General features: G+C 39.9%; 1 protein-coding gene across 1 annotated transcript; it reads right to left on the bottom strand.

The window, feature by feature from the left end:
* Nucleotides 1-15,206: 15,206 nt before the first annotated feature.
* LOC128608280 (frataxin, mitochondrial-like) lies at nucleotides 15,207-23,309 on the bottom strand (the record flags this gene model as incomplete). The annotated part of the gene is made up of 4 exons (XM_053625914.1): nucleotides 15,207-17,098; nucleotides 21,262-21,385; nucleotides 22,851-22,936; nucleotides 23,172-23,309. Coding segments are annotated over 4 exons (489 nt in total), but the record flags the coding sequence as incomplete, so codon positions are not given.
* Nucleotides 23,310-24,014: the final 705 nt, after the last annotated feature.

Genomic DNA, 24,014 nt, shown 5'->3' with positions numbered 1-24,014 from the left:
TTGCTCATCTCCTCTGAGACTGGAGGAGAGGAGAGCCACTACCTTGCCGTCGGCCCAGCAGAAGCAGATGTTGCCAGAGGCGTTGAGGATATCCGTGATGATGCCTGAGATGCCCAGACGCATGGTGGATAACTCGAGTGAGACAAGGATGGAGAGAAAGAAGAGAGAAGAAGGAGGAGAGGCACAGGTCGCCTGGTGTTGTCAGAGTGGAGTGTGAAGCAGTGATGAAAGAGGAGCAAGGACAGAGGGAGGAGAGTGAGGGAGGAGAGGAGAGTAAGGATATGTGAGTGAGAGAGAGAGAGTATGAGAGAGAGAGAGAGAGAGAGAGAGAGAGAGAGAGAGAGAGCAAGGATAAAGAGAGAAAAATGCTTCTTCAGCTATTTGTTATTGGACCTAGGTCCCTAACGCTCACACACACACACACACACACACACACACACACACAACAGGTGCAGCCAAAGACCCGGTCAACCAGCGGACACACACATACACACTCCCCATCCACACACACTCTGAAATATACTCTCCCATTAACGCATGAGCATGAATACACCCAACACACACTCTACAGGGTGTCTCCGTCTGTTTTCCTCAGCTTGTGGCATGAGAAGGAGACTTCTAGGACGCACAGTGAGCATTCACAAGACACTTTCACACTGTCATCCTGTCGCCCTAGCTCACACATCTACTGTAGCTGTGAACAAACCCCTGTGCTCCTGTCACCTCACGATTGATTATTCAGCGACTACATGGAATTGTTAATTGTATTTGCCTGCCTTTCGTCCCTCTAGTGCTTCTCATGTCTGTGTGGCAGACACTAGGGGTGATTCCACTCAAATGTCCCACTCTCCCATATTACATTTACAAATACTGTGTGTGTGTGTGTCTGTGTGTGTAGCGTAAAGGTGAAAGACATTGAACTATAAGGAAAATGTCTTTCACAATGACCTAATATAACATGAAAAACATTCAAAATATTATTAAAACCTCTACAGCATTTAGAAAAGAGTGTCCCAGCCCAATATAACAACGCTTTACCGTGAAATATAATCATTAATATACTTCATAAACCGCGAATCCATTTCACATCTCACGCTTGAAACCTGGAGTCATCCATTACACATTATGAAAAATGTACAACATTCACTCAGTTCTGTTCCCTGAAAACAATCACACTTACGGAATATTTGATAAATTCCACTAGTCAGATTTTCAACAGAAAGTTGCATCCTACAAAATTTCTGCAGATCATGGGAAGAAGAAAAGTAAGTTCTCTCATTCTTTTTCTTTTTTTTTTTTAATAGCTACGTTTCCATCCAAGGATTTTTTTTTGGCAAAAAATGCTTTACCGCTTTGAAATGTTTACCGATATAGCTGATGGAAACAAAAATGATCGATAAACTTTCACATGTCGACAATCTTTTTTTTTTGTTTAACTTTAATGCATAAATATTTAACATGCTGCAAAAAAAATTGTTTGGAAACAGTTTATCAAGAAAAACAGCATTTGCACAAAAAGACGGATGGAAAAAAGACTTTATCCATCCGTCAGGGGAAGAACAGGATGTTTGTGCCACCCAGCACACTGTAAATCTGTGGCATTATTTATCCTTTAATAGCTGTGGAGACAGCATATACACATCAATAGATGGCAGTTTTACTGACCCCGAAAGTTTCCCCCAGTACGCTGCACTCGGCGCAGATTGCCAGCTTGAAGAGGGTGATGGCAATCAGCTTTCGGGTTCGAAAGGTAAGGTAAATTAAGGAACCAGCTGAAATCCGTAAGTAATTATACAGTGAGGGAAAAAAGTATTTGATCCCCTGCTGATTTTGTACGTTTGCCCACTGACAAAGAAATGATCAGTCTATAATTTTAATGGTAGATTTATTTGAACAGTGAGAGACAGAATAACAACAAAAAAATCCAGAAAAACGCATGTCAAATATGTTATAAATTGATTTGCATTTTAATGAGGGAAATATGTATTTGACCCCTCTGCAAAACATGACTTAGTACTTGGTGGCAAAACCCTTGTTGGCAATCACAGAGGTCAGATGTTTCTTGTAGTTGGCCACCAGGTTTGCACACATCTCAGGAGGGATTTTGTCCCACTCCTCTTTGCAGATCTTCTCCAAGTCATTAAGGTTTTGAGGCTGACGTTTGGCAACTCGAACCTTCAGCTCCCTCCACAGATTTTCTATGGGATTAAGGTCTGGAGACTGGCTAGGCCACTCCAGGACCTTAATGTGCTTCTTCTTGAGCCACTCCTTTGTTGCCTTGGCTGTGTGTTTTGGGTCATTGTCATGCTGGAATACCCATCCACGACCCATTTTCAATGCCCTGGCTGAGGGAAGGAGGTTCTCACCCAAGATTTGACGGTACATGGCCCCGTCCATCGTCCCTTTGATGCGGTGAAGTTGTCCTGTCCCCTTAGCAGAAAAACACCCCCAAATCATAATGTTTCCACCTCCATGTTTGATGGTGCGGATGGTGTTCTTGGGGTCATAGGCAGCATTCCTCCTCCTCCAAACACAGCGAGTTGAGTTGATGCCAAAGAGCTCCATTTTGGTCTCATCTGACCACAACACTTTCACCCAGTTGTCCTCTGAATCATTCAGATGTTCATTGGCAAACTTCAGACGGGCATGTATATGTGCTTTCTTGAGCAGGGGGACCTTGCGGGCACTGCAGGATTTCAGACCTTCATGGCGTAGTGTGTTACCAATTGTTTTCTTGGTGACTATGGTCCCAGCTGCCTTGAGATCATTGACAAGATCCTCCCGTGTAGTTCTGGGCTGATTCCTCACTGTTCTCATGATCATTGCAACTCCACGAGGTGAGATCTTGCATGGAGCCCCAGGCCGAGGGAGATTGACAGTTCTTTTGTGTTTCTTCCATTTGCGAATAATCGCACCAACTGTTGTCACCTTCTCACCAAGCTGCTTGGCAATGGTCTTGTAGCCCATTCCAGGCTTGTGTAGGTCTACAATCTTGTCCCTGACATCCTTGGAGAGCTCTTTGGTCTTGGCCATGGTGGAGAGTTTGGAATCTGATTGATTGATTGCTTCTGTGGACAGGTGTCTTTTATACAGGTAACGAGCTGAGATTAGGAGCACTCCCTTTAAGAGTGTGCTCCTAATCTCAGCTCGTTACCTGTATAAAAGACACCTGGGAGCCAGAAATCTTTCTGATTGAGAGAGGGTCAAATACTTATTTCCCTCATTAAAATGCAAATCAATTTATAACATTTTTGACATGCGTTTTTCTGGATTTCCTTGTTGTTATTCTGTCTCTCACTGTTCAAATAAACCTACCATTAAAATTATAGACTGATCATTTCTTTGTCAGTGGGCAAACGTACAAAATCAGCAGGGGATCAAATACTTCTTTCCCTCACTGTACATCCTATCTGTGCAAATTAATAACAGCTGGCCTAGTAAATTGATGGTCTATAAAAAGGCTTTTCGTTACCAAGGTGTCACACAAGAAACATCACATGATGGGTAAAAGCAAAAAGCTCTCCCAAGACCTTCACAACCTTATTGTTGCGAAACATATTGATGGAATCGAAAACAGACATATTTCAAAACTTCTGAATATTCCAGTAAGCACCATTGGGGCCGTTATCCGCAAGTGGAAGCAACATCACTCCGTCATGAACTGGCCATGCACAGGAGCTCCATGCAATATTTCTGACCAGGGAGTCAGAATAAAAGTCAGAAGAGTAGCCCAAGAGCCAAGGACCACTCGGAAAGAGCTCCAGAAACACTGTGACGAGGCAGCAGGTGCCAACGTCACAGAGAAAACAACAGGCAATGCACTCCACTGCTGACGCTCACTGCGCAAGACTCCATTATTAAAGAAAAGGCATGTCAAAGCTCATTTAAAGTTTGTTATAACTCATTTGGACGAGCTTGTGAAATACTGGGAGAGTGTAGTCTGGTCAGACGAGAGCAAAATTGAACTTTTTGGCTGCCATACTACACACCATGTTTGGAGAAGAAATGGCACTGCACATCACCCTAAAAACACTATACCAACAGTGAAATGTGGAGGTGGAAGCATCATGGTGTGGGGCTGTTTTTCATCGCATAGTACATTTACATTTATTCATTTAGCATTTATTACAATATTACATTTATTCAAGGTCTGAAAGGTCTGACCTTCCAGCATGGTACTGGCAGACTTCATATAATTGAAGGAACGATGAATGGAGCCCTTTACCGGGAGATTCTTGAGAAGAATCTGCTGCCATCCACCATGATGATGAAGATGAGAGGTGGGCGGACCTTCCAGCAGGACAACGATCCAAAGCATACAGCAAAGAAAACTCTCAGTTGGTTTCAGAGGGGGAAAAAATCAAGGTGTTACAATGGCCCAGTCAATCACCTGACTTGAATCCAATTGAACAAGATTTAGACAATATCTTTAGAAGAATGGGCCAAAATCACACCTTACATTACAAAATAAAGCTTCTCCACTAAGTATTAAATAAATTTCAGTTAGCGTGTTCAATACTTTTTTCCTGTGTCATTCTGCTTTATTACACATAACGTCATTTATGGACTGTAATGTTGTGAATTCTATATATTTGCGGATTTCTTGAGTTAATACCGATGTCTGGTAAAAAAATTCATGTGAACAGCCTCATTGGAAATATGTTTACTGAAAAAATGTTGACGCGTCCAATACTTATTTCCCCCACTGTATTATAGGTAAAACATACTGTACATTGAATGTAGTCCGCTTTTTTTTTTACATAAAAGCGAATATATGAAATGTGGCAGCTCATTCAAAAGTCAGTTTACATATCGTACAATGCACAATGACAGCTCATATAAACAAATTTTTGTCAACGACCTGCTAGTATGATATCATCAGTCTCATGATGATCTCATCATCATATTTTCAGAATGAAATACACACAAGCGTTTCTATAAATAGAGACATCAATGGAGCTCATTTCTCCTCCTTCAGCGGTGCATCTGTGTGCTCTTGGCTCTGAACCATCATTAACTTTGTGTTCACCTACTGGCTCCAGACACACACACACACACATGTATAGGTACACAACAAGCACTTACTGTTGTGACTTCCAGAGTCTTCGTGGGGGAGGAAGAAGCTCGCGTTTGTTGAGAGGCACGATGCCAAGAGCTGCCTGCATCACCGGGAAGAACTTCTTATACTTCATCTTGAGCTGGCTATTTGCTCTGAACTGTCTGTCTTCTTGAAATCGTCCTTGAAATTGTCTGTCTGCTTTGAAAGCCACCCTTATCTGTCTCACTGCACTTATTCCAGGTGGAGTAACATCGACAGGTGTCCATCTAGATTCAGTTTGTGCCCATTACAGACTACATCCCTGATCTGACTGTATTTCCAAACCAAAAGTGCACAGATTTGTTCAGAGATTTAAATAAACGTCACTCTTACATAACTCAGACATGACATTAAACAAATTGAAGTGAACCGGGTGACTGGAGAGTGCTAAGCCTGTAGAAATGATGCAGGTCTCCTTTCTCTGTAATCCTCTGGCATTAAGTGCCCTTCCCTGCATTTAACAACTGAGAGAACATGCAAGCAGTCTTACAGAGGAAAACTACGCGTCAGGGAACGAAAGACTACCAGATGAACACCAGTAGTCTTGTACTTGTGGGGAAAACCCATCCAACAAAAAGCACACACACACACACACACACACACACACAGACATAAAAAGGAACATGCAAACACATATAATCTCTTGTCAGAGCAGGAGGGTTAGTGGGCTCTGATCCAGCCTGAGTCTTGGAAATGAAATGATTTGATGGCAGCTTGCATGAATAGATTATGTTTTCTTACAGCAGGAGGAGAAAACAGGATTACATCATCACCGTGAAAGAGCTGTGAGGGGATGAGAATGGGAGAAATTCTACAGAAGATAGTTTAGCATTTGAAATACGTACTTTCACATACATTATTCAGGTGTAATGAAAATGATTCCGTTTTTTTTTTTTTCTTCTTCTTCTCAGAAGTACACTCCCCTCTGAAACTATTGGAATGGCAAGGCCAATTCAATCTATTGTACTGTACACCAAAGACATTTGGGCTTGAGATCAAAAGATGGACACGAGACGAGAGTTTAGGATTTCAGATTTGATTTCCTGGTATTTATATCTAGATGTGTTAAACATAAAAACAGAACCGAACACTTTGTATTAGAACACCCGATTTTTAGGCGCACAAAAGGAAAGGAACAGATAACTATTGAAGTAAATTAAAGTAAATAACACATAATATTTGATGATAAATGAATTGAAATGAAAGATATACTCTTAATCAATAAAGATGATTAAAAGTATATATTTATATACTGAACTTCTGTCTTTTTTTTTTTTTTTTTGCATATCAAATACCATTCTAATTCATTCATTCATCTTTAGTAAGTGCTTTATCATGGTCAGGGTGGCGGTGTATCCAGAGCCAGTAGTCCCAGTGGAAATTGAGTACAGTTTGATTTAAGGCTAAAAGAGATCAGGAGCATGACAAACACATACTATACGGAAAATCAATTGAGACTGAAATCAACTAAATGCAAAATTTTTCTCCCCCCACTAATGCCACTCAATGCGAGACTTAGCCAATGCTAAAACACTAATAAACACAGATAACGGTAGAGTGGTCATGCTTACATAAGATTTTAACAAAAATAAAATAAAAGACCACAATACCACTGAAGCCTACGCCATGAAATGTGAACAGCGCAGGTCCCTGGGCTTCTTTAACATCTTTTAAAAAACAACAACCTGTAAATAAATGCTCAGAGTGCTTTCAATTGTTGTCCATGCTAAACTGTATGCAAAGTTTGATTGATGTGTGCAAGGTCATGTCTGGATGCCCAAGAGACAGAAAGCACAGAGAAAAGGATGGATGAAGAGAGAAAGAGACATTTGATTATAAGTCATGATCCTCTTGCTGGCAGTCAGCAGGTTTATGAGAGCGTTCTGTATTCGGCTCAGCTCTCCAGCCTGCACCCATGCAGTGCTTTTACTAAATCTAATGAATGCACCCTCACAGGGAAAACAGCATTATACAAACAGGGTTAGCGTATTGAGCTGAGAATACATATATTCTCGGTGTGCGCTCAGGCACGACTACAAAACGTTCGATGTCGAGCAAATTTGTCAGAAGCAAATTCATTAACTCTAATTAGCATTAGTGACCAACATTAAGTAAATTCATTTAGTGAGTCGAGTGCAAACACAGGATTAGAGAAAGGGGGTGACTTTGTCATATTGCTACTGCACACTGCATGAGCTGATCTCTCTTATTATTACTGCCTGTGATAAATGTAGAGAAAATGGGTTACACTTAACTTCCTGTACCATCAGTTTAAACAGTTAATAAAATCATATCTGATACTAAGGAGTGTAGTGTGAAGGACAGACTCACCTGAATACCACTGCCGCAAGTGAAAACAGCCAGGGAGACTCGACTTTATTGATTGGCCCAAGCTGAATGACTAAGAGTAAAGTTTGGTCTAATAGAGGAGGAAATTATTGGCTGGTCTTAGGTGGAGGGCACGACCCCATTGATACAGTTACACCGGGCCAGCGGACACTGCGTCATTGGGAAAGATGCTGTTCTAATGAACTGTGAGAATCAGTGTAATATGACCTGCTTCATGTGCAGCTTCAGACAGCGTTCACGTGCACATGAACATGAAGTCCACCTTCGCCTCAGAGCAACACAAAAAATTATTTCACTCGCACAACCCTTGCAGTGACAGGGATTACCTGAAACAGAAGTACTACCATATAAAAATAATCATACATAACACAGCGTTTTAGATACTTACCATGAATCAGCAAGGAAATCCAGGAAAGCATCATCAGCATGACCTACAATGGATATAAAAAGTCTACACACCCCTGTTAATATGGAAAAAAAAAAGATTTAAAAAATGAAACCAAGATAAATCATGTCAGAACTTTTTCTACCCGTATACATGTCCACCCTCAATGTGAGATTATAATGTATAAAAAATTAAGTGTAAAACAATCAGAAACATTTCAGGTGGAACTAAAAAAAAAAAAGTTACAATAACCTGGTTGCATAAGTGTGCACACCCTTTTATAATTGGGGATGTGGCTGTGTTCAGAATGACACACATTCAATCTCATGTTCGAAAGTAATTATCATACAGCTGTCATCAATGAAATTATTCCGCTTAACCCTAAATAAAGACCAGCTGTTTCTGTACGAATTTCTTCACATCTTCACATTATTTAGTCCAAATGCTAAAGCCATGGTCTGCAAAGAGCTTGCAAAGCATGCGTGGTGTCTCACTTGTTGAAAGGTATCAATCAAGAGAGGGTTATAGAAAAAAATGTAGAGAAAATAGAGCACCACAGCGACTAAAATGTTTCTGATCGTTTCCCACTTCATTTTTATATGTTGTAATTTCATATTGAGGATGGAAAAAAAGTTCTGACATGATTTATCTCAGTTCAATTAATTGGGGTCTGTAGACTTTTAATATCCATTGTGTATTTTTGTCTGAAGGAGTATGAGATAGTCTTTGAGTGAAATATCACTTTACAGCTTTAAGAACTAAATCAAAGCAATAACCATGAAGTTCAAGTTTTAGATGGGGACTAATTTGGGACTAATCATGAAATAGCGCCTGAGACTGGTGCTCTTATACCATAGCGCTGTTACATTCTTGATTTGGTCAGAAGGTGTTGATTCATGTTAAGCAACAGTTAAGCCAGTAGTTCCGGCTACAAGGCAAATCACAGGTTTATAATTACAATTACAGTAACACAGGAACGTGTATAGTTGATGCTCCACATAATCTACGACTAATACTAAACAGAGTGTTTTAATACAAACAAACAAACAAAAAAAAAAGTAGAAATGTTGTTCTTGTGAAACTTCTTGTTAAGTGACAAGTAGATTTCAGTCAGTGTTAAAAGCTGTTCCTCTAAGTTTTCTTCCTTAGATAAAGTGTTGAACCGTTCTTTGCACCTCCGCAATTATGTGCCAAGCTATATTTTTCTCCTTCTTATCTTCTTCAAGAGAGAGAGGAAAAAAAGAGAGGCTGGTAAGGAAGCGACAGCTGTTTACAGCCGTTATTAATAAAAAAAAAAAAAAGCGATAATGGGAACTACAGTGACTTGCTTTTCTGACATTCCACAACATTAAACGTAACTATAAATTCATTTGTAAAAAAAAAAAAAAAAAAAAAAAGTATAATGTGTCGTTCCTTAACAACTAAAATAAAAAACTTGTATTTGTTGGCAACTACATTTTTTTTAAATTAAAGAATATGTTTTAAAACCCTTTTATAGTTACATTTAATGTTGAGGAAAATCTGCAAAGCAATTTAGTTCTTGTTATCACCTATCAGAAACGGTCAGAGCTGTTGTTATAGAAAATGAGGAACATTGATTTGATCAGATTGATCAGATTAGAGAATTCAACAGCGCTGTGGTATGAAGGAAGTTAACACAAGTATTAATTGATTGAAATCTGCATTATGTAATGGACCCCAGGCTTCAGTTAACATCTTAGAAACCTGTTAATAAACGTCCAGAATTATTTTAATCAATGTCCGAGCTAAACTGTATGCCAAGCTTGATTAATGTGATAACACAAACCAACTTGTTTTGACAGATTTTCTACAATATTAAATGTAACTATAAATGGATAAAAAAATAAAAAAAAAAGTCTGAGGCGCCATTCCTTAATGTTGGGAAATTGCTGTGGTATAAGAAGAATAAAACACTTCAGAATGTGCTGTTACTGGAAAATAATCAACTTCAGTGGGGTAACATTAACTCCACTTCTCATCACGTGCCTCACAACCATCCGGGGACTAGCCACTGAAGAGTTTTATTTACATTAACCAAGACCTACATAAATGAGCACTCTATAAAACCAGTCCTCAAAACAGATCATGTATACAAACACTCATCATGGTCTTCTATTCAAAATCTATAATCACTTACATAATAGAGTTAAACTGCACAACATACAGTATATATGACTAATAGCTATAGTTATATAATATCCTTGGTGTTTAAATTACATTCACTTTATTAAGGACACCTAACTTATTCTTATCAGGTATGCTTTGTAGTTAAACAATTACTGACTGAAATAATTTTTCTGTCCCATTCATCACCATAGGACTACCGCTGACTACCATTTGGGTATTAGAGCAGTCCCTGTGCTACAGTTTACAGTTTGTTTTCTTAAATATACACACCCTTCCACTTTTTACCCATTCTTCAAATCATCCGTCCATCCATCCATTTTGCATACTGCTTATCCTACACAGGGTCACGGGGAGCCTGGAGTCTATCCCAGGGGACTCGGGGCACAAGGCGGAGGACAATCTGGAAGGGGGTGCTAACTCATCGTAGGGCACAATCACACACATTCACACACTATGAACAATTTGGAAATTCAAATCAGCCTACAATGCATGTCTTTGGACTGGGGGAGGAAACCGGAGTACCTGGAGGAAATCCCCGAAGCACGGGAAGAACAAGCAACTCCACGCACACCAAGGGGTAAGCGGGATTCGAACACTGAACCCTGGGGGTGCGAAGCATATATGCTAACCACCAAGCCACCGTTCCCCCTTTAATATCATCTAGATTATAACAAATAATAATAATAATTTTACAAAATCACAAGAGGGCAATAATAGGTAATAATTATAAATAAAGTTAAGAGAGGGTCACTGTTATTCACAAACTGTATGTGTTTATATGCAGACCTACAGTAAGGTAAATGAAGGTACATGTATAGTATGTGTAACACGCGTACCCTTCATGTACAGTCCTGTGTGTGTGTGTGTGTGTGTGTGTGTGTGTGTGTGTGTGTGTGTGTTTACTCTGATACAGGAGTCACCTCTGTTTCATTTTGGAAAGCAAGGCAAAATCCCAGGAGTAAAATACCTCAGAAAGGCACGACAGCTCTATGAATCTCCATTACTTTTTAGAGCTGTGTGCCAGAGGACCCATTTATATCACCAATAACCACTTCTGGGCTCTTTTTTAACATCCGCCACACACTGTCGCTCCACGCACAGACACAGGTGTATTAAGGTAATGGATCTCTTCACACTTCACAAAAGGAGGTAGGCAAAAATATCAAATTTACAAATTTTTCAGCTTACAGCCAATCTCGTCCATCAGCTTCGACATGTTTGATATACAACCTCTACTATATTCCACTGGAGTTTTGAGGCTAATGTAGCTAACATGTAATGGAGGTCTGTCACACCCGAAACACCTTTTCAGGAAATATCAGCCTTCGCAAATATCGCCACACGGATTTGCTGATGTGTTTTATGACACGCTAACTTGCAGTAATTTATAAAATGAACATATTTCGCAGTGTAACTGTATACTGTATTATTATGCAGGCAGCCATCTTGGAAACCGGCTACACCTAAGAAACTAGTCGGCTGATGTTACTAAACATGGCACTAAAATACACCATGTCTAGAATTTCATTTCAAACATTACATTTAAAAGCTATAGACTATCTTTGCTATTCTAAATATTTTGCCTTTTGAAGCAGTTAGATGAAGATGTGGTCATGTATTTAATTCAATTCAATTGTCTTTGTATAGCATTTTTAACAATGGACATCCATAAATCCGGCTAGATTTAGATCCATCATAAATAAGCCAGGGGCAACTGTGACATGGAAACATAGCAGATGGAACCTTGAGAGGAACCAAACTCAAAAGGGAACACATCCTTTTCTGGATAACACCAGATAGTGGGATTATAAATCATTAAAATATACAGGTGTAGAAGAGTAAAGATAAACAGTGCTAATACATGAGCTACCCTACTGCGCACGGTGGCTTAGTGCAGGGGTTCCCAAACTTTTCCAGGGCAAGGCCCCCCAAATGACATAAACATTTGACCAAGGCCCCCCTTTTGCAAGATGTCTTTAAAACACATTAAAAATACAGACTTTGGAAAATATCCCCCTTTTTATTAATAATTACATGTTACATCTTTACATTGCATTACATTAGGAATTGATTGTGTGTGTGTGTGTGTGTGTGTGTGTGTGTGTGTGGTTGTCTGAGAGTGAGAAATTGAAAACATATTAGTGGGAGGGATGGGCACACCAAATTGTTGAGGCCCCCCTGGCAGCCCCCAAGGGAGTCGCGGCCCCCACTTTGAAAACCACTGGCTTAGTGGTTAGCACTTTTGCCTCGCACCTTCGGGGTTAGGTGTTCCCACCTCCGCCCTGTGTGCGTTGAGTTTGCTTATGTTCTCCCCGTCCTTTGAAGTTTCCTCAGGGTACTCTGGTTTCTTCCCTGAGTCCAAAGACATGGGATGTTTAGGCTGACTGGCATCTCAAAATTGTCCGTAGTGTGTGAATCTGTGTGTGAATGTGTCCTGTGATGGGTTGGCACCCCATCCAGGGTGTCCCCCACCTTGTGTTCCCTAGGATACGCTCCAGGCTCTACCGTGACCCTGTGTAGGATAAGTGGTTCAGAAAATGGATGGATGGATGAGCTACCATCATAAAAACAGTATGTTCATCAATAGCAGGGGTGTCCAATCCAATCCGCAAAAAGCCGGGGTGGGTGTAAGTTTTCATTCCAATCAGGCACGAGCCACATGTGATTCCACCTGTTTAATCAGTCGAGCTGGGCTTTCAATAGACTCAGGTGTGGCGTCTGCTCGGTTGGAATGAAAACCTTTCTGGATAAGATTGGACACCCCTGATCTATAGTCTCTTTAAAGCTCTGTGTAAATTGGCAAGAACTGGCCACTTGGGGTGCTATTTAAGACCCCCCAGCTCACCACCTGCATCTTCAATATTAAATAGTTTATTTATACTCTAAAAAACAAATAATGTATAATTTGAGATAAACGGCAGTTTTTTAGATTAGTTGAAATTTCCAGGACTCCTACACCCTTGAAACACTTCATCACTCACAAGAGCGCACAAACTAGGCAATTTACAGTGCTGCATTATTGCATGCATTTTTACAAACGTCAAAGTATAAATTCAGTGAAAACATCAATCAGAGAGAATATCAACAGGATCTGATTTAATCTTAGATGATGGCAGTGCTGGAGCAGGAATGAAGACAAACTGCATCCATTTGCTTGGAATTTGAAGAAATTCATTTCTCATCTATGACAGACTCCGGGGTATTCGCCTTGAAAGGCACCACAAAAGTTTTGCTCTCGTATTTCTCCTTGCAATCTTATCTGAAGGATAATCTTGTAGGGCTCATCACACGGAAAGATCAATACATTATCAGCAAACAAGGAGTAGGCTGATTTCATCGGCCATCAGATGAGCCATGGCCATTCCGCTGACCCCTGGCTGATCTACAGTAGTAGCTTTAAAACAAAATAATGTCAACGATTCATAAGCTACAAAGATGACGCACACAAGCAACCTTTGAAAAAAACAGTAAGTGGGGTGTGGTGCAGTGTGGGTCTACACTGAGAAGATAAAAAGTTTAACCGATGAGGCCTTCTACAAACCGAGCGTTTACAACTATTAACTTGATACTGAAGCAAGTTTTTTATGTATTTTTTTATTTGTTGTTGCTGCACTAAATGCCCTCTTTCTTGTTGAATTCTGTATACATCCATCCATTTTCTATACCGCATATCCTACTGGGCCACTGGGAACCTGGAGCCTATCCCAGGAAGCATTGGGCACAAGGCGGGGTACACCCTGGACGGGGTGCCAATCATCGCAGGGCACAATCACATACACATCCACACACACATTCATACACTACGGACACTTTAGACATGCTAATCAGCCTACCATGCATGTCTTTGGACTGGGGGAGGAGTATACGGAGGAAAACCCTGCAGCATGGGGAGAACATGCAAACTCTGCACACACAGGGCCGTGGTGGGAATCGAACCCCCAACCCTGGAGGTGTGAGGTGAACGTGAAACCACTAAGCCGCCGTGTGCCCTAATCTGTATAAATGACAAAGCTATTTTTAGAAATCAGATATAAAGAAGGTATTTGCAGACCTAGCTCAATAATTCTGTTAATTGTGGCCCAACATGAACAGATACTAGAAACAAAATAAGAATCAATGTGTGATCCAGCTAATCTTTTCATGCCAGTTTTCAACGTTAGTGGCAGTTTTCACTGGGGGGCGGGGAGTGGTGGGGGGTGAGTTGGGTGTCAGATTGACTGACAAGGATACAAACTGTTCCCATGGAAACCTGTGCTATTTCTGGCCTTGTGCTACAAGTGCCATGACAGATTTGCATATTTGGATTTCTATTGCATGAGAGAAGAGTCTTCCCTGTAGGTGAGGAAGTATACTGGACTATGAATAAAGAAACAACAATCAGACATAAAATGTAAGGTCCATATTGTTATTAGCTGAACACAGTACTAACTATTATGCAATGACTGAAACACTTTGGGGTGTGCTACTTTTTTTAAGTAAAGAACACATCATGCTTTTGTTTATAGTTATATTTAAAATCATAGAATGTTTAGAAAGCAATCTAGTTCCTGTTGTCACTTAGGTTATAACAGTTATAAGTAGTCATTCCCTCACAAAAATGAAGTTTTGTGGCTTTTAGTATGAATATCTTAGCCTTAAGGTTATCTATAAGCTAGTGCGCTCCAAAACAATGACAAAATTCGCATTTGGAAGATACGTGCATTCAAAATGTAGAGTTTCCACCAATACGGATCAACAATTCATTCTGCACTTCAGTTTCTCATTAGATTTTCTCTCTAGAATCTGAAGTGTCCCACCCCCAACAGTTGTAGGTTTCCTAGTTGTGAGGTAAGCTAAATGCTATAGGCTATTTAAAAAAGGGGAGGGGCCACTTGATATGTCCCACCCTGGCTTCCTGTTTCAATGGGAATTGTGTCAAAACACTGAATAATGCTATGTGTTTCAAGGCATTTCACGGGGACTTTAAAGTTAATAAGACAAAAAAAAATGCAGCTTGTTATGTTACAAAGAAACAGTAAAAGCTCTCTGTACTCTGACCTGAGTGACAAGGGCCAAATCATTATGGCCAGATGACCGCTCCCGGTCAGCAGTGGTGAGTATCTACTGACAGTGGTCTGTGGAGGAGCAAACCACAAACTGAAGGTAGCAGGGTGCTGGACACCAAAGGCTCATAGATGCAGAACACCAGTGAAGGATGCTTGGTCCAATGAGTCCTGGTTTCTTTTACATCAGGAACGTGTGCGGCATTTACCTGGGGAAGTGATGGCACCATAATGCACTATGGGGAAAAAGACAAGCAAGTGGAGGGAATGTGAAGTTCAGGGCAGCGCTCTGATGTGCTGGTACAAAAAATAAATAAATTAGATCCGAGAGCAGCTCCGCCTCACATATTACAGGACTTGAAGGATCTGCTGCGGACGTCTTGGTGCCAGATACCACAGGGTACCTTCAGAGGTCTTGTAGAGTCAATGCCTCAGTGGACTGGAGCTGTTTTGGCAGCACATAAAGGACCAACAGCATATTAGGTGATAAAATAACATATTACAGGAATTCATATATCATTTATTTATCATGAACAGATATTCATCAACAACATACTGTGCAAACAAAGAAAAACTGAAGGTAAAAAAAAACATTTCAAAGTTGATGATGACTCACAGCTTCAAGTGTAACATAGGTACATATTGACTAGCACACACCTTGAATTTATTTGCTGAATGATGGGCTGATTCTATAATTGCAGACCTTTAATTACCATACGTAAATATACCACACTACGTACTGAACAAACACCAACCGAGCATCTCAGACTCAGCTTTCCTACAGCTTTTTTTAACAAATTATCCCCTCCCTCTTCCTCTCTCTAGTCTCCACTCAACTGCCTGCAGTCTAACTATGATCAGATCTCTACTATACCGCCGTTGACTTAAAAGCCTTGTATTTGTAATACAAGCCTTTGCTTGTATTTTCTCATTTTTGCTCGTATTTTCTCATTTGTAAGTCGCTTTGGATAAAAGCGTCTGCTAAATGAATAAATGTAAATGTAAATGTAAATCTTCAGAAGATATAGTAGTATATGAGTCAACAATATTTCTGGTTCCCAAGAAGAGCAATGAGGAATCCATTTGTGCTCGTATACTTCTGTTCCTGAATGGCAAGACATGTTTCTGGTGCTTTCCTCATTCTCTAGTCCTTCTCAGGAATGGAGGAGATGTGACAGGTCTATATTTGACTGAAAGATGGCTGAAAACTCTTTAGAGAGAAGATCGTGCAAGGCCATGCCGTCGTGGGGGTACACCCAGCGTTCTCCTGTCCAATCGTAACGTTTCGGAACGCTGCAAAAAAACTAAACAAAACAAAACAACAATATAGAATCATCAGTAAAAGACAGGATATGCCAATATATGGCTTGGCAGAATAATGTTTCCCAAAGGTTTACTATGGGAAAATAATCATCAACTGGATGGGGTAACGTGGCCTGACATGAAGCAGAGTTAACATTACCACATGTTCCAATAACAGCATGTTCCGAAGTGTTTTATTCCTCTTATACCACCGCAATTCGTCAACACTAACAATTATTTATTTGCAAATGACAAATTTGTTCTGTTTTACAGTTACATTTAACGTTGTGGAATATCCACGAAACAAGTTAGGTCCTGTTATCACCTGGAGTTAATATGAAAAAAAATTGCAGCTTGCCATGTTACTGAGAAAACTGTCCAACCTGAGGAATTTCCCGATGTCTGAAAAATTGCGACTTTACCTCTAAGTGTTAGAAAGTACTGACACTGGAAACTCCTTCCAAAAATTCCTAAACAATCTCATTCAGAAACCTTCACCATATCAATAATTACACATTTTTAATGACACGCTTTAGTGTTAGTCAAGTCCCTGGGTTAGTTGTTATTATAGAAACATGGAGCACAGTAATATAATGCTGTAGATCGTTTCTGGATACATTTTCAAAATTCTTTTCAGAAACAGGCTGCACAGAAAATAAAAAGCAGAGATGCTTGCCTTGTAGGAGAGGAGAGCCAAATCTGTCTGTTGGGTTTTTGTTTATTGATGACGTAAGTGCCATGGCCACCTCCTACTTTCACAGTCAGGACACCACTCTGTGGAGAGCAGAAAGATGATGAAGATAAGGGTTACTTCAGGAAACACATTACTTCCAAGGAATATTTCAGGTCCGTATGCTAACACCGAGTCAGATGTGCTGATGAGAGCATTTGCGTATTTAATAATGAAACAAAACAAAAAAAGGTTTTAGTCCAATCCCACTTTAAGTTTAAATCCCTAATACAGATACAGATATGGTTACGTAGAGCATTAAACAGATACAGGACACAGATAACACCATGTTACACCCCTAATTTGGACCAAGAAAACAAACTTCCCTCTTACAGTACTGCTCATTTCTTAAATTTCCCTGTACAAAACACAATACAAGAAGATAAACTATTTTGAGCATCTATTACATTTCTTCTCATTAACATCATTGCTAATATGTGCCTTCAGGCCATCTCTCCGAGCGCTGGCCGATCTTGTGGCTTGACTTATGTTATGGATCCCTGATGAACACGTTTCCATTACATACCTGTGGAGAGAGTTGATTAAGAGAGCTTTCGTTGGGAAAAGGAGGAAGACTTATTCCTCTTCACAGCCTTGAGGTGATCGAATTTCAGGAATGACTGATTACAGAGTGAGTCATCTCCAGTTAGTGCCATGCAACAGCCAGGAAAAGCAAAAGGTGTATGTGTGGAAGAGGTGCTTATGCTCCAACTTGTTCTCCTGCTGCCGTTTGGACGAAGAAAGAGTGAGAGAGAGCTGCTGAAATGGGAACATGCTACAGCTCAGACAGCAGCTGTCGGATCGTGTGATTTAAAAACCGACAGCATTATTAAGTCTTCCTATTACAGGCGACACAACATGCAGCAATACAGGATGTAACTGCCTTCATATCACATGGAACATTTATGCGCTATATAGAGAACAGCAATGTGTGTTGACTGTGACATGGGGGGGCGGGGGTTGGGTGAGAGCAGAATCTCCCTCCTCCGCAGGGGAGCCGACAGGAGACTCCCTCTCTGATATTTATCTGGAAGAGGAGTTGGGAGGACAGAGGGTGTGAACGACCAATCAACCTGTCAGTACGCCCCGCACACATCACACTTCCACCAGCCACTGCAATAAACCAAGGTGCAAGCAAGAGTGTCTTAAAAGTACACCCATTCTCACAGCTTGTTTGGCTTGCTTCATATCTCCCTGGCAGGTCTCAGTACTACTGGGTGGAATAAATCTTACTCTGTCCCTGACACGCAAGGCGTCCCTCAAGGTTCAGCTCCTGGTCTGTTTCACTTTATAATCTTGCTCAAATTTGGCAACACAGCCTAGTTTTTTCAGTCATGGAGACACTCACATCCATGTCAGTACTAGGTCAATAAAAATTTACACTGAACATCCAGCTCAAACGTTTACACATTTAATGTATTGTGTTGCTTTCTTGAGCATCAGCGAAGGTTTGCAGGTTTTGTAATAGTCTTGCACGAGTCCCTCAGTTGTCCTCGGTGTGAAAAGATGGATCTCAATATCATATAGTCGTGTTGGAAAAGGGTGAAATATGCAGAAAATGCTGGAAAAGTAAAGAATGTGCAGGACCTGGAGGATTTTTCTGAAGAACAGTGGGCAGTTTAACTGCTGAGGACAAACAAGGGACTCGTGAACAACTGTCACGAGACATAAAAACAGTTGTTGATCATCCAGGTAACAACAAAGTATTAAGAATCGAGTGTATGTAAACTTTTGAACTTGTTCATTTGTGTAAATTCATTTATTATTGTGCATGTGGACAATTTTTTCTGTGTGCTTGTATATTATGTTTTTTAAATGATTACACATGCCTTGCAGAATCTGCAAAATGTTAAACGTATGACCTCAACTGTAGCCAGCAACAGAAAATAAGATCTGTACTTTGGTACTCTGTTGAGTTGCATCTACTACAAAATCTGACATGCTGCACTCGGCGTTAATCTAACGCTGTCCCTTCATAAATCCTGCAAGAGACATGATTACCTCGGAATAGTTTAATACAAACATCACTCGCACACCCTCGCACACACAAAAAACCTCCACTTCCATGAGAAAATATGGAAAAGGGCTGTATGCAATTTTTAAAGCTTTGTTCTAAAATTCAGTATCCATAAAATGCATGTAAACTCAACAGACAACAGAATCTTTATTAAAGACAAAGTAGAGATGCAACAATGTGGAAAATTCATCTTTAGGACAAATCCCAGATTTTCTTCCTTTAAAAGCCCTTGGTTTTGGGGTCAATGCACACAATTAGATTCGTTTTCTTTGCTTTTTAATTAAGAGTTTTAAGAAATTAAGAAATTTAATTTAAAAAGAAACTTTAACAGTTAATTAATTACTAGTAAATTGCATATAACTCTAATCCAGCACTGCCAAAAACATGCATTAGTACAGATCAGTTGGTACCAGAAAGAAAGAAAGAAAGAAAGAAAAAAAGTAGGCAACACAGATCAGGTAATGTCCTGCCGGATGTCTTCCTAGCAGAAAACCTGCTTGAAATTTTAACAAACAGATCACAATCACCAGCCCAAAGCCGGGCTTGTCAAATCAAAGTAATTAAAAACAGCAAATACTGGAGGATGCAAACTAATCTGGCAACCCTGCTCAACCCACTTCATTGTGATTAATCTATAAACTATTTCTAATTCTCACACTTGGGATGTCACATTTGATCTTTAAAAAAAAAAAGGATGCTGAACAAACAGAATAAATTAGTGTGTGTGTGACTGACAAACAAAACATTTATTTATTTGTTTATTTATTTATTTATTTATTTAAATCCAGTCAATAACCAGCACTGTCCCATTTATGGCCTGCATCATCACATCTCATCTCATCGGCCTGTGACCGGGTCAGAAAAGTTGTGTTTCTCCTCAGATGCACTGGAATCTGACCTGGTTTAACACAACATCTGCTAAGCAGCTCTGACTGACCTGGATCAAGAATCGATAGCGAGTAGAGAAGAACAGCGGTCTGGACAACCAACACCACCATGAACATGAACCTATACATGAAAAAACTGCAGAATGCAAACGTGTGTTCTGTGCTGGGATCAGCCTGAACGAACTCAAACCAAGTTTCTGCATCACAGTCTTCACATGACGCCACTCAAATGCCAATTTAAATATTCCAGGGCATTCAAGGATTACCTAAGGGGTTTTTAATGTGCGGCAAATTCATATTTTATCCATACTGTGCAGCTTTGGTACATATAAAATGCACAAAACTGCAAAATATGGATTAGTTCTTATGAACGAACTGTAAGTGTCAGGGTAAGGGATGGACGATATGGCCAAAATATCATATCACAATACTAGAAGACATTTCTAACATATACAATATATTTCATGATATATATTTGTGTTGTCTCAAAACAACTCAATTACATTTTTATTTAATGGCTACAAAAATTTAACAAAATTTCAATTGAAAATTATAATTATTATTATTTTTTACATTTTACAGTTTTAAATATTCAATACAAAATTTTAACAACGGCTCGTCTGCTTCAAATCAGAGAATTGATTATTTAAAAAATAAATGAGTAAAAAAAAATAAAAATCTCAGAAAAGTGTATTATGACTGATAGAGGCAGCCAGTCGTGAGCTTGTAGCCGGAGATCTAGAAGTGACACTGCCCATGAGCAAGTCCCAAAGGAAGTACACACTGAAGCTGTACTTCCTTTCATGTATGAAAAGTGTGATCAAGATAAGAAGAGAGAGAAAACAAAAAAAATGCTGTTTAGCAAAACAGTGGCCAATACACTCACCCTGGATCATTAGACTTGGGTTTGTAGATCAACAGCGGCATCATGTGGACATTTAGATAAACTGCACCCATAATCATGCACTGAAGGACAGAAGCTTTTCCTTATTTCTATCAATACACAAAGTACTGTGCAAAAGTCGTAGGCACATGCAAAGAAATGCTGTAGAGCAAAGCAGCAAAATCCAGCAGCCTTCACTGTGTTTTTGTCTGAAAAGTATCTCTTACCACTTAATATGCTGCTTTCTTTACTGACATACAAAAAATTTTCTGTAACATTTCATTTTTGCTGGAAAACGAATGTTTTTAGTACTGACTCGATAATGTAGAAGTCATAAAATAAAAATATGTAACAAAGTTAAACAAAATCAGGTGCCTAAGACTTATGCACAGTATTGTACATATATTTTTATTCACTCACAGAAAACACCACGTCATAATCTTGCACATCAGAAAAGCTCTCATTGGCGAGATCCTCAAAATATTCTGCCAACGCATCCAGCGTCTCATCAGCCAGCTTCTCATAGATGGCTTCTGTCAGATCCCTGCCAAGAAACACAGAGTGAGGGGGGAAAAAAACACCACAAAACATGACAGAGTGGGCGATTTAACATTTAACTCGGAGGTATCTGCTGCATTTCCATTTCTGTGTGCTTCATCGCCCGTGTAGTACTTGGTCCCATGCAGAAACACATGTGCATAGATCTATTTCATATACACTGTATGGTCAAAAGTATGTGGACACCTGACCATCATACCCAAATGTTGGTTCTTCCCCAAACTGTTGCCACAAAGTTGGGAGCACACAATTGTCTAGAATGTCTTTGTATGCTGTAACAAAGATTTTCCTTCACTGGAACTAAGAGACTCAAACATGTTCCAGCATGACAATGTCTCTATGCACAAAGCGAGCTCCATGAAGACAGGTGGCGTGTCTCAATCAGCTCCCTAGGTGGTGAATCAGTATATCATGTACAATACAGGTTCAGGCACTGGTAAAGACCCTGGCTCACAACACATTGGGGCACCGATGACTCGATTTTCAACGACATGACAATGTAGTCACGTAGTAAAACGTCACCACTGGCATTTATCAACAACAGGCAGGACCGATATCTTTCTGACATTATATGATATATAGATCTGTTAGCTTAATCGCACACGTTTCTGTCATGGTACTTCAAGCAAGATCGTAGGCTAGCTAGTGGATTTTTAAAAATCATTAAACACTTAAAAGTCGCTAGAGTCAAACAAACTGCATATAGAACGTCAAATAAAGCTAAAAATTCACTAACGTGAAAAACATTTTACAGCAACAACAATACATTTGTAGACGAAGTTGAGGTGCATTGTGGGATTTTTTTAGTGAGCAAACGTTCCAGTGCACTGGAAGGATTTTGCGATTGAAACAGCCCTTAAAATGTCCGACTTCCTTATCAGTGCCCTGACTACTGAACCAAGGAGCTGATTGAGACACACCCATGGTTTGCCAAGTTTGGAGTGGATGAATTCGAGTGTTAGGCACAGAGCCCTGATCTCAATCCCCACTGAACACCTTTGCAATGAACCAGAACGCCGACTGCACCCCAGGCCTCCTCGCCAGGCCCTCATCAGTACCTGACCTCACTAATGCTCTTGTGGCTGAGTGAGCACAAATCCCCACAGCTATGCTCCAAAAACTAGTGGAAAGCCTTCCCAGAAGAGTGGAGCTTATTATAACACCGCACTGAGACTAACTCTGGAATTGGATGTTCAAAAAGCACACGAGTGTGTTGGTCAGGTGTCCATAAACTTTTGGCCATACAGTGTAGTATGTGTTCTGTACTAAAATTTTCCATGCAGAAATACATGTGCATAGACCTACTGCATATGAGTAACAAAAACTGTGCATACTTTATTCTTTATATTTATATATATTATATATATATATATATAATTTTTCAGGTTTATTTGCAGGTTTCAGTGATTTTGAGATATGTGATGGGGATTAAAAACCATGCACTGATTTACTTGGACTGAAGTGCGTTTTCTTCTGCAAGGGCAACGGTCAAGTAAAGTCCTCTTCTTTGTATGTGTCCATGTGCAACATCCGTCCACTGAAATAATAAAATAATAAATGCATTTCACATTGTATTAACAAATAATGTCAGACATACTTTGCCTAATCCTGACATTAATTCTAATAGGCTTTATAAGCACAGTTATTAACATCTATAATAATTAAAGAAAAATATGTTCGTTTTAACTCAGGCATGAACGTGCACTCAGTACATACATAAGACTGTTTTTTTAATTAATGTTTCTTCATTAATTCATTGATGTTACTCTTACAGCTCTGGTGGCCCACGAAGCAGCTGGATTAAACGCTGGCCTTGCTGAGTTAGTGCTAGAAAATCCACATCTTGCCTGTAAAAGAAAAGCAAAGCAGATTAGCACCAAACAGCTCCATGTGCCAGAGACGCCAGCTTGAATTTAAGGCTATTTAAGATCCAGGAATTATGTACGAACCGACCCGACTGTAAAGCTCAGCTCTATTAAATGGCTCGACTCGTTTTAAGAGATCAGACGTATCTGGAAAAAGCGAGCTGTTTGTCAGTGCGTCATTTTCATTTTAGCTGTGGCATCCGTACCTGAACAATACCGCACTAAAAGGAAAAACAAGACTGAAGGCAAAAAGTCCCAGAAACAAACAAAATGGCTGCGTTACAGACAGAGTGTTAGCACAGACGATTCCAGGTACCTGGTAACTGGTCCCAGCGTTTCTGAAACCAAACCAGGTTTACATGAACCTTAGAACCTTCGTCTCATTTCAAATACAGCTTGATGTCTGAGATAATGATGATGATAATGAGTCTTTATTGATCACATATACATTACAGCACAGTGAAATTCTTTTCTTCACATACCCCAGCATGTTAGGAAGCTGGGGTCAGAGCGCAGGGTCAGTCATGATACGGCGCCCTTGGAGCAGAGAGGGTTAAGGGCCTTGATATGTAACAAAATAAACTATTAAATCATATATAAAAATATTACCATGTATTTCACTACTGCATGGGCTCATACACAAAATATACCATAATTTAAAGCTCAATAGCATTTGAAGGGAATGATGTACAGTCACGTCCAACTGTAAAGTGTTCATCTAAATGTCAGGTATGACGCACACCTTTTAGA

This window comes from Ictalurus furcatus, chromosome 5 (assembly GCF_023375685.1).
Source record: "Ictalurus furcatus strain D&B chromosome 5, Billie_1.0, whole genome shotgun sequence".
NCBI classification, from domain to species: Eukaryota; Metazoa; Chordata; class Actinopteri; order Siluriformes; family Ictaluridae; genus Ictalurus; species Ictalurus furcatus.
Note: the sequence above shows the minus strand (reverse complement) of the source record. Positions and strands in the feature narration are given on the sequence as shown.